The sequence below is a fragment of the Crotalus tigris genome, unplaced genomic scaffold, assembly GCF_016545835.1.
Source record: "Crotalus tigris isolate CLP2741 ecotype Arizona unplaced genomic scaffold, ASM1654583v1 scf7180000018525.42219311030:4301911, whole genome shotgun sequence".
Taxonomy (NCBI): domain Eukaryota; kingdom Metazoa; phylum Chordata; class Lepidosauria; order Squamata; family Viperidae; genus Crotalus; species Crotalus tigris.
Genome location: NW_024097057.1, coordinates 1275723 through 1288016, shown reverse-complemented (window position 1 = coordinate 1288016; position 12294 = coordinate 1275723). Strand labels below are relative to the sequence as shown.

General features: G+C 42.8%; 1 protein-coding gene across 4 annotated transcripts in view; it reads left to right on the top strand.

The window, feature by feature from the left end:
- ESRP2 (epithelial splicing regulatory protein 2) overlaps positions 1 to 12294 on the top strand; it is a 42183-nt gene that overhangs the window by 9981 nt on the left and 19908 nt on the right. For all 4 annotated transcript variants that reach the window (XM_039353504.1, XM_039353505.1, XM_039353506.1 and 1 more), the window contains 4 exons: positions 8866 to 8979; positions 10135 to 10249; positions 11732 to 11830; positions 11946 to 12000. In XM_039353504.1, the coding sequence (XP_039209438.1) occupies positions 8866 to 8979; positions 10135 to 10249; positions 11732 to 11830; positions 11946 to 12000 (383 nt within the window). The remainder of the gene's footprint in view (positions 1 to 8865; positions 8980 to 10134; positions 10250 to 11731; positions 11831 to 11945; positions 12001 to 12294) is intronic.

Here is a 12294-nt window from a genome sequence, read left to right as displayed (position 1 = left end):
GCCAGATTAGGATATTGTCTTAAAACAACACAAAATAACATGCTTTCTTTGAGTTTACCAGAACTCAGGTAGCGATGGATAGTGTTGAAGTGGAAGAGTAGTCATATATATACTGTCTGTCCTGTGAAAGAAGATTGTAGGCATCCAAATTATGTTTTAGTGATTTGGCTCAGGTGTCTATTTGCAACTTGGATTCTATCTGAGAATCTCAAGGATGACGAGAGCACAACACTTGTCATCCCTGATTCTCAGCTTACAAAACAACGAAATTATAGGTTTCTATCTTTAGGGAACAGATGCATTTGGGAAAACTAAAGTAAAGCAAAATAGAGTAATTTTTATTATTATAAAGGAGGAGATAATTTTAAGTAGTTGATAGGATAAAAACAAAATGGAAGATAGATTGGGTAACTTCAGCTAGATGTTGGAGAGCTGTATACCTAAGGAATAAAGTTTTAGGTTCAGGTATTAGAAACATCTGAACATTCTTCAAAACTCACAGATAGCAGAAAATTATGTTTTTTCTCTCTCTCTCTCAGACACACACATACACAACCACATACAAAAGTACTTGTCCTAAAGGTAGCCTTTATATGTTTCCATGCTAAAGAAGGATAAATAACAACATCTTCCAATTATGACTTCTCTTTACTTAACTTGCAGGATTTATCATCTTTCCTTCAAAATTTCTCAAACGGGTGTACACTAAATGTTTACAACATCACTAATTAAAAAGCAGAGTTACTGAAATGGCAGACAGGCTGGTTCTTAATAAAAAGGGGGGGTTATAGCAAGAAAGCATTTGAGTCAAACTGGGGGGGGGGTTTCTTCTAAGAGACATCAGTTTGTGAATGAACGCCATAATCATCTCATTTATGAACAGATGATTGTATTGCATTTGCCTCTTAGCATTTACCAAGGTCCAAGCCCTACCCGATTTTTTTAAAGTAACTCTTTAATCAAAAATAAGTAAAAGGAAATGGCTATGCTACAAAGAGCCATTATCAACCTAATGTTCATTTCATGCACTCAACAAAGCTTTGTGTATATTCTCATGTCCTGAAGCTAAAATGAAAGATTGCCCACCTGCTCAGAAATCAGACAAATTGGTAGAAAGTATCCTGGGAGAAAAGGAGGAGGAGGAGGAGGAGGAGGAGGAGGAGGAGGAAGAGGAAGGGAAAGAGAGAGAGAGAAAGAAAGGAAAGAGAAAGAAAGAAAGAAAGAAAGAAAGAAAGAAAGAAAGAAAGAAAGAAAGAACCTCCTTATAAATTGGCCTCCTTATAAATTTTTGGCAAGTGTTCGTATCCAACACACCAGCCATTTTGTGAGATTGCCCCAGACGTGCTCTGAGAATTCCAGATGTGCTTGTTGTTCTCTAAAGATTGTGGCTCTGTGATTGAAGAGATGTACATCTTGAGTTGAAGAGGGTCACCTCCATGCCTGTCCACATGTGCTTAATTAACCAAGGCTAACACCTAACAAACAGAGCTGAGGCTTTCCCACTCACTGCCAGCTAAGTCTGCAGGAAATGGGCAGGAATTGGGGGTAGAGATGCAAAGTTTAAAACAGAAAGGTGTGTGGTTTCCTTCTGAGATTCCAGCAAGCTGATTAATCAGTTGCAATTTTGTTTCAGGACAAACCTGTTCTGCAGCCTGTTACTTCTTCCTCCTGTATCGAAGGGTGTTTTTCACCGTCTCACAAAACTCTTTGCAAAAACTATTTGATGGTGTTTGGGAAGAAGCACAAAAAGGGAGCAAGCAGATATTTGCCATGACTCTTGGGAAAGTCTATCCCAATGTAAGAGCTATTGTTTTCTGACATTTTTGCTTTTTGTCAGGAAAAAAAAATTAAGAAAAAAAAACCCCAAGCAGGAATGCTCACTCTGCTAGATTCCTTCCCTTTTGATTTAAAAAAAAAAAAACAACCTGATTTGGTTTGGGCAAAAATGCCACTTCACCAGCTCTTCAGTAGGATGTAGGTTACTTGGATCGGGGCAGGTGGAAACGTAAAGTTGATTAGATATTGAAACTTTTTCCTTTTTCCATTTGACTGGGGTGGTATTAAAGTCTCCTACCTTGGAGGCTGGACTAGAAGACCTCCAAAGTCCCTTCCAGCCCTATAGTTCTATATTCCATGGATTGATGTTCTAGGGTTCTGGGGTTCTAGAGTTCCATGATACTATGGTTCTATGTTACTATGGTTGTTGTTAGTTGCAAAGTCATGTCCGACCCATTGCAACCCCATGGACAACGTTCCTCCAGGCCTTCCTGTCCTCTGCCATCTTCTGGAGTCCATTTAAGCTCACGCCTACTGCTTCAGTGACTCCATCCAGCCACCTGGTTCTCTGTCATCCCATTCTTCTATTGCCCTCCATCTTTCCCAGCATTAGGCTCTTCTCCAGAGAGTCCTTCCTTCTCGTTAGATGGCCAAAGTATTTGAGTTTCAACTTCAGGATCTGGCCTTCTAAGGAGCAGTCAGGGTTGATCTCCTCTAGGACTGACCGGTTTGATCGCCTTGAAGTCCAGGGGACTCGCAGGAGTCTTCTCCAGCACCATAGTTCAAAGGCCTTCATTCTTTGGCGCTCAGCCTTTCTTACGGTCCAACTTTCACAGCCATACATTGCAACTGGGAAAACTGTGGCCTTGACTATACGTACTTTTGTTGGCAGGGTGATGTCTCTGCTTTTTGGTATGCTGTCTAGATTTGCCATAGCTTTCCTCCCCAGGAGCAAGCATCTTGATTCCACGAGCTTGATCCGTATTTCTTTGACTGGCTTGATCCTTAGAGAGTTTTGGGAATAGGTGTGCAGGGGTCCTAATGCTTTTGCGAAGATGGCATAATGCATGGTCTCCTTCCTTCCTTCCTTCCTTCCTGGCTCAGCTTTGCCCTACAAACAGCGGGAGAGTGTTGGGTAAATACGGCAGGACGGTGCTTTGCAATCAATACCACTGCAGAGCCTGTGCTAAAGATCACATTGCTACAAGGCCCTGTCCTTGAGGCGTGGGGAGGTGGAGGGAGGGACAGGCAACCGACAAACAGGGAAGTGTACAACAAAGGTTTTGTGCCTGTGTGTACATGTGTTTCTGTGTAACTTGTGCAAAGCCCTTTCAAACTGGTTATTATGGGGTCATGATGTTTTGCAAAGCTGTCTCTTGGGCTCCCACAGAGAGTTGGGGAAGATCTCTCTTTCCACAAAGGAAATAATAAATAGGTTTAGATATTTTCTTGTTTCTTTCCCTCCTGCCCCAAACTCCACCGGAGGTAAAAAAGGGACGGAGGGATGAGACTGGAAAAAAAAATATATATGAAAGGATCCTCCACCTGGTTCTCTCACAACAACCAATGATCCAAATACAATCATCATCTACATTTTCAGCAAGGTCTTCCAAGATTTGATATTTTAAGTTTGACATTCATTTGATGAGTTGACTGGGGAACGGGATAATTATGCAGCCGATTAATCCTGTTTAGTATTTCTGCCCCTTTGTTGATTCTGCAAAGGGGTCTTAAGGGAGTTTTGCTAAGTGTGCCTAGGAGATTTCTGCCTGGTGGAGATTTAAGGAGAAATACAAGAAAACAGCCTTCCTATCTAGCCATTTTGTAGTTTCATGGTGGACCACAATTCCCATTTCTTTGAAGCATCATGTGGGGGCTAATAGAAGTTGTGATTCAACACAAGGAGGTTGTTAGTTAAGACTAGAAAAGGGCTTTCTGTAAATACAGAATATGGTTTAGATCAGAAGGGCCAGTCAGTTGAAGAGGATGGCTATTATAAACACTACGCAAAAGCAGTGCTGTTTATCATTATTTTTCTTCCTGATACCCAAATTGAGGCTATTGTTTCGAAGTCTTGCTTTGGTCACGCCTAAACATCTGATAGCCAAAACAGGAAAATTGGGGGTAATTCTTTTTTTCAGCCTATCAACAACTCCTTTTTAGGGGTTCTTCTGTTTTGGGAACAGAAGAAAAAAAACTTTCCCCAATATTTGAGTTTTCCTGAGATATTTGTATATGTCAAATCAGATGACGGCATTTAAGGGAAGGGACCTGGAACATGCCCACCCTGTGTAATTGGTGGAACGGCAGATGTAGCCAGTCTGGTCTAGTGGTTAAGGCACCAGGCTAGAAACCAGGAGACTGTGAATTCTAGCGCTGCCTTAGGTATGAATGCTAGCTGCGTGACTTTGGGCCAATCCTCAAGAGATGGTGAGTTCTAGTCCTGCCTTAGACATGAAAGCAACTGAGTGATTTTGGGCCAATCCCCAGGGGCCAGTGAGTTGGGCATGAAGCCAGCCTGATAAGTTTGGGCCAATCAGTGGGAGAGGGCGAGTTCTAATCCTGCCTTAGGCAGGCAAACAACTGGGTGACTTTGGTCCAGTCACTTTATCTCAGCACAACACACCTCAAAGAGTTGTGGATGTTATTGTTGTTGTGGGGAAAATAAGGGGAGGAAGGAGCTTTAGGTAGGCTTGCTGCCTTGAGTTATTTATCAAAATAATAAAGGGTGGATTTAAAAGAAAAATCTAAATCTACTGGCAGTTGGTGGTCCTGCAGATGGCCTGGCCCTGGGCCATTCAAGGACTTTAAAGGTGATCAACCCAGAACCTTGGATTGCACCTGAAAAAAAAAATCAGCAGAGGTGTAATATGGGCGAAATCTGGAGCACCCCAAACTGCTTCTGTGTATCTGTGATGACTGGGCAGCCTGTGTCCACCTCGCCAGACAATGCTCAGGAGAGCCTCATGTCAGGTGGACCAAAGAGGCTGGTGGCAGGAAAAGGACAACCGTGCCAGTTGGGAGGGGGGGTCTTTTACTCTTAACCGTGGACCCCATGGCTATGAGAGCAGGGCTGCACTCAGCCTGTCAGAGGGAACGCATCAGGCAGACAATGGCAAGTAACCGCTGGCTGTTGACAAAAATAGGACCGGCCTCTGAATGGGGATTAGGCGATTCTTGGCTTGCTTGAACAGAGCTTAACAATATGGAGAGAAAGACAGCCTCCTCCAGTCAAACGCCCCTCGGGATGACTTCACAACATCGGCGACGGCAGTGCTTTGCTGGCTTCTGGGAGGCTTTTGAAACATCCAGGGATTTTTTGGGGGGGGGGGTAATCTCCCAGCTCAATATGAAGTCAGTGAGAGGGATTCTTGGTGCTCTCTGTGCTTGGTTGTTTTCCAAGGACCCCACAGTTGTCTTTCTCCCCCCCCCTCCCCTCCCTCTCCTCTTACTCTTCTTCCTCCCCCTCCTCACTTTTTTTCAGGGAGCTGGTAACTTTGGTCATTAAATGAACTGTTTCAAGTTGAGGACTATCTGTAGTCCTCCAAAAGTAAAAAAAAAAAAAAAATAGCTTCAGCTTTGTGCTGTGCATTTATTACATACCACAGCTTATCAGCACAAGATCCTGGGGTCCTTTTATCAACCTGGTGGAATAAGTTAATAGAGGAACTAAAGGCCAGGCTCCACAAAGGGAGAAGTTAAAAGATTACTTTGCCTTTATTTTGCCTGAAAATCCGGAGAATTCTAATCCTCCTATCATATGGGGATGAGCCTCCAGGCTAAATGGGTTGCAGATATAGAAACATTTTAAGCAGTTTGTTTTTTTTTAAGAAACACAGGCGTGGAACAAGGTGTTAATTTGAAACGGTGCTACCCAATCCCTTCTAAAACACAGAATAATTATTCTATTTGGACATTGTCACAGCCATAAAGACTACAGGTAGTCCTCAACTTATAACGGTTTGTTTAGTGACTGTTCGAAGTTACAACAGCGTTGAAAAAAATGAACGTATGATTGTTTTTTATGCAACCATTGCAGCCTCCACATGGTCACGTGATCGGAATTCAGCCGCTTGTCAACTAACTCATATTTATGACAGTTGCAATGTCCCGGGGTCATGTGATCCCCCTTTGCCATCTTCTCAGAAGGGAAGAAGGGGGAAGCCAGATTTCACTTAACCATGATACTAAGTCAGGGGTCTTCAAACTTGGCCCCTTCATGACTTGCAGACTTCAACTCCCAGAATTCCCCAGCCAGCATGGGAGAACTATGGCCCCTTCATGACTTGTGGACTTCAACAGCATGCCTGGCTGAGGAATTCTGGGAGTTGAAGTCCACAAGTCATAAAAGGGCCAAGTTTGAAGACCGCTGTACTAACTGCAGTGATACGCCTAATGACTGTGTCAAGAAAGATGATAAAATGGGGCAACACTCATTTAACAACTGTGTCGCTTAGCAACAGAAATTTTGAGCTCAGTTGTGGTCATAAGTCCAAGACAGCCCTTGCCATTCTGAAGACAAGGGCTGAAACAGGTTTGCAGATCAGCATCTGTGGTTTAAATGGGATAACTGAATTAGCAAAGCCCAAAAAGCTGGCCTGGAGATGGGTGTGCACAGATGATAGGCAAGCGTTCCCTAACCTGGGCACTTTCTAGATGTGTTTGGAGAGATTCCAGACCTCAACAACTTTTGGCCAAACATATCTGAAGGGTACAGTATCGGATTAAGGAAATGTTATTTAAATCATAAACAAACCACCGCCAACAACAACCCAAATGCGTGGATGATGGGTGACAGGAACAGAGAACTGCAGAAATAGTAGCTGCTGGACAGAGCCGTCTAAGCAAGCTGTGTTTATATTTTTCATAATTTGTAGGTACGTGTCTATATGTATGCAAATTTAATGAAGATCTGCACAGTTTGTTCTATATAATAGTAGTTACGTAATTCTGCAGAGAGTTTGCTGAGTAGGCATCCGTTGTACTAGTCTCTGTTAGGGATGAGCTACCTCTTATTTGTAATTGTCCTGTTCTTCCCATTCCTGAAATCAAGAAGAGCTCAGTGTAAGGTTCTAGATTTGTTGTAGGGGAATGGCAGACCCCGGGGGTGGAGTCAAAAGAGGAATCAGCCTAGAGCAGGGGTAGGCAACCATGGCTCTTTTATGACTCTTGGACTTCAATTCCCAGCATTCCTGAGCCAGCATGGCTCAGCTTGGAAACCTCTCCCTTTCCCCTCAGCATGGCTGGCTCAGTAATTCTGGGAGTTGAAGTCCACGAGTCATTAAAGAGCCAAGGTGGCCTACCCGTTTAGAGTTTCTATGTAGCCACAAATGGACTAAGTCAAAGCCCTCTTGAATGCCATTGACTTTTATAGTGCTGAGACTTGAGTAGATGACCTACATATGTGAAGTTCCAATTAAACTGATGCATAATTACTCATTCATAGGAATTTACTCAATTCATGGTTAGCACTGAATGAGGAACTGCCTTGGGAATATGGGGGGGGGGGGATGGCTTGACTGGAAAGTCAAAACAACATCCTCATCTTGAAAACAAAGTGGTAGATGATTTCTGCAACATGCCAAGAAATGGTGATTGCTTGGAATTAGTCACTCAAAGTCAAGTTTGAATAAGGATGTCTCTATTATTCTTTTCCCTTCCCTCCTTCACATCTATGGCCCTGTCTTTTGTCTACTTCCTTCCATATTTATGTGTAGGTGTAAACTCCCTCAGCATGATACTGATTGGGTGTAGCTTTTAGTCTGACATGAAAAGCCCCATTTTCTCTTTTCTTCCTTTGTTGCCTGGCCCATGGACTAATCTTTGTTTGTGCACAGTTAAGCAACAGATAAGACCTTAAAAACAAAGGAAGAACAATATTATTGCTCCGTTGTGAAATTATTGAATCCTAGTGCTTCTAGGATAATCTTCTACAGTCTTAATTTCACTTTTTAGAATTGAGTTGAGTGACAATAGAACCCTCTTTGGCAATCCTTTTCACGGTTCCTCCCGTTTTCAGCCCCCAAAATGGAGGCAGCTCCTGCATGTAGGAAGATAAGCATGACCTGCTATTAAATCTGTCAACACGCCTTCGGTGTCTTCTGTTGACAAGGCCTACCTTTGCTCAAACAAGAGACAGTCAAAACCCACGTTTTGGTGTCCGCCTAAACTTTTACATTCAGCTGATTGTAAAGCAACAACATACAATGAGCAGCAGAAAACACCCTTTAAACAAGGCGAGGCAAACCTTTTGCAGCTGCTGAGTGGCATAAAGTATGTGCCATAGTAGCATAAAGAGTGTAACACAAGGAGTTGCTTTGCTGCCAAGGGAAAAAAAGACAGGTGCTGGCCTTCCGCCAGTCTCTGACTGGCTGAACACGCCACACGGCTTGTCTACACTCCCACTAAATGGCCAGAATCCCGTTTAACTGGTTTTGGAATCTGCTGTTCCATCAGGTTTTTCTCTTCTGGGCTCATGTAGCCTTTCATGTAGCTTAAACTTTTTTTTAAAAAAAACCAGTGCTGCATCTTGACAAATGTAAAGAATGTCGCACAGGATGTTGTGCTCGCACTAGCCACAGCTCAGCCGAAGCCAGCAGGTTAAGGAATGTTTTAATGTACAGGCAGTCTTCGGCTTACAACTGCAATTGGGCCCAAACATTTCTGCTGCTAAGAAAGACATTGGTTATGTGACTTTTGCCCCATTCTGTGACCTTGCTTGCCACAATTGTTAAGCGAACCGGTGCAGTTGTTAATTTAGTAACACGGTTGTTAAGTGAATCTGGCTTCCCCATTGACCATTAACTTTGCTGGTCAGAAGATCGCCAAAGACGATCCTGTGACCTCCAGGACGTGGCAACCGTTGTAAATATGAATCAATTGTCAGATGTTTGAATTTGGATCACTTGACTATGGGGAGACTGCCACAGTCATACATGTTTTTTTTTCAGTGCCCTTGTAACTTCGAACAGTCACTAAATGTGCTGTTGTAAGCTGAGGATTACCTGTATTTCCAAGCCTATTCAATTGTGAGATGGGAATTTAGGCTGCAGACTTGTAAGCGTGAATATATTCCCCTTCTCTTTTCAGTTCAGCCAACTGGTTTCCAGTGATCTAAAGGTCTTGGGAAGGAACTCATACACTTTCTGTACCGATGGCCAGCCCCTTATTCGACAAGTTCTCCATCCAGAAGCATCCAAAAAGGTAAGCTACGAATGGGATCCTGGCTACTACTCAGGACAACGTCTTGGATCGACACCCAGGACTCACTGACTTTCTGCTGGGACTCCCGGTGCCCTTCAAATCTGAAATTACAGGGAAACTAGCATGGCTAATGGCCCTCATAACTTGACAATTACGGGCTTCCGATTACAACACATCCCCTTCCTTTAAGTTTTATTTTGAAAGCGTCTTTGTGAAGTCAACATCCAAGCTCAACCCTTTTTTAAAAAAAATCCTCTATGTCAGTGTTTCTTAACATCAGCAGTTTGAAGATATGTGGACTTCAGCTCCCAGAATTCCCCAGATGGCTGGGGAATTCTGGGAGTTGAAGTCCACCCATCTTCAAATTGCCGACGTTAAGGACCACTGCTCTTCATTTGGACACAAGAACTGTAATTTCTTCAGATCATACAAATAACACCCTACAAAAAACACACCCTTGACTCTTTTCTAATCTAGCAGAAAGTCATGACTTTTTCATGTCAAACTGAAGAATTCCTTGTGACTTATGCAGATCATAAATCAAAGAAACTACACATCTGAGGTTTACTATTTCCTTCTTCTGGGGATAATTTTTTTTTCAACTTGTCAGTGTGGTTCACAGCCCTAGGATGTCCTCCTAATAGGCCTGACTAGCACTTGAACAAGGCTGACTTCAGTAAACTTTTCAAAATTACACAAGCACAGACAACATATTGGTAGAATGTATAGATAAGTGCCCCCAGTCTGGCTAGTTTTAAGGCAATAGGATTAGCATAACTCTTGGCTAAGCTTTCTAATTTGCGAGTGAAAAGAGCTTTTGAGTTCAAGACTGGTGTTTCTATTGATGATCCATAGGAAAAACGTCTTATTGTTTTCAAACATATTCTAAACACTAGAAGAATCCATGACATCTTGCATCTAATGGAATCAGTTCAGTGATTTTGATTGAATTAGGGTTCTATATTTAGTCTAATTTAACTAATGTAATGGTCTTAATGTTCTCTAACATTCCCTTGTTTCCTTCTCCCATCCAGGAACACTTGGGAATTGCAGTTTTAAATTAGCTTTGTCAACATTCTATGTTTTATGCTAAACTACTAGACTCAACTGGTTCCAAATATTCATTATCTCCTTTTTATGTTATCCCCATTATAGAATCTTCTGCTGTCCGACTGTTTTTATTCATTTTATGATCTACGGAAAGAATTTCATGACTGCTATCCCAGCTCAGCCGCTGTCAAGGATCAAACTATACAATCTATGGCAGAATGTATCCTTTGCAAAGTTGTGTCATAAGCAAAGTGGAATTTCTGACCTTCCAGATGTTGTTAAGTGACAACTCCTAATAGCCTTCATCCTTGACTAGGCTGGTTGGCTTAAGTTGAGAGTTGCAATTCTATAATATCCAATACACTCCAGCTTTTCTACTTCTGACTTCCCTTTTTTCTAACACAGGGATATTTTGAAGCATGAAATGGGCTCTGAATGGGTGCTACCAAGTCTTAATCTGAGTCTGTCAAAATGCTCCTTTTAGAAGAAAGAGCAGATGCATTCATCATAAGGATGAAATTGGTCTAAACATCAGTGCTATCAAGCATTGTAGATAAATGCAACAGTACCTAGGAAAGCCTCAACACACATAATCTTTTACTGTCACTGGAAATCATTTTGTTAAAACTAAGGAAAGAAAGCATAGATGTGCACAAAATACTCATATGCAACCTTTTTGTCTTTGCAATTCCTGGAAAGTAAGGATTCTGGAACTGTGGAAGGCAGAAAACGCTGTGCAATGAAAGCTTCTTAGCCATATGAAGTCAGGATCACATCAAAGCAAAATCAAAGCCTACCAGAGAGAAAACAGCATCAGACCAGTGTCAGCTGGCAAATAGTTCCATAGGGACCCTTGCTAGTGAAGGCAAGAGATCTAGGGTCCAAACCATAAACATCCCTATTTATTTTATTTTATTTATCAAATTTATTGGCTGCTCATCTTTTCCACAAGTAACTCTGGGTGGCTTACAATATTAAAAAGTAAAACTATATAAATAGAACACTACAAAACTATAAAATATAAAATGTAAAATGCAAAATATGATCGCTAAAAGCTGGGGAGGGAGGCCCGAGGGCAGGGGTAGGCAACCTTGGCTCACCTTGGAAGCCTCTCCCTTTCCCCTCAGCGTAGCTGGCTCAGGAATTCTGGGAGTTGAAGTCCACGAGTCATAAAAGAGCCAAGTATGCCTACCCCTGCCCTAGGGTGAGGAGGGGGGAACTGCAATCTAATATTAAACTATAAGCCCACCTCCAACATGACCCCTCTCCTTTGGAGCTCCAGGCCAACTGGTAGAGCCAGGTCTTTAAGCTCTTACAGAAGGTGAGGCGGGTGGGAGAAGACCTCACTCTCAGGGACAAGACATTCCAGAGGACAGGCACAATGGCAGAGAAGGTCCTTCTCCTGAAACTTCCTGGCCAATAGGGCCCACAGCATGCCTCCTATGTCAGCACGGGTGGGACAGGGCCATCTCAGTGGGATGAGATGGTCCCTCAAGTAGCCTGGACCCAGGCCATGAAGAACTTTAAAGATGTTTGCCCACACCTTGGCTTGTACCTGGAAGCAAGCTGGCAGCCACTGTAGCTCATGGAACAGTGGTGTTTCACGGGCCGCTCTTGAGGTCCCAAGAACTGCTCACAGTTCGTAAGCATCTCTGTGGTTGGTGAAATCCTTTCACCGTCTTTTCTTAAACTTGTCATCTAGATATCGGCTATGGGATAGATGAAAGCGAGGAGGACTTTGGAGTATGGCAAGTGAAAGCCATGGTAGCCATTGTTTTCAGCATGCTTCCGGAGACATGCAGTAAGTGAAAATCTGAGTCTTATTCTGGGCCTGTTTTTCTCCTCCATCAGAAACATCTTTTCTCTCCTTGGTGTATGCCCAGGGTCTTTCACGTTTCCATTTCGGTTTGTTTCAGATCACAGGTTTACCACCCCAGAAACAGTGAAGTACAAGTATGAAACAGGACCCTGGTGAGTGTTGTCCCCTCATAGGATGGCACCAAATGGAAGCTGGATGGGTGGGGTGGGGTGGCAGAGATGACTGTGGAGTACCTGGAGCCTGGTTTTAATCTTATTTCCAGCCTTTTATTCCTGGGAGAAAAACAAGGATAGCAAGAAAAATCCCCACTTATCTCAAACTCTGTAGAAAACCCAAAGTTTGGGTCCTTGGTCACCATTTTTGCTTTCTTCATATTTGATATTTTTTCCTCCCAGGGCTTCCTAAATGCCAAACATGATAAATATATCACTTTTGGGAGCCAACAC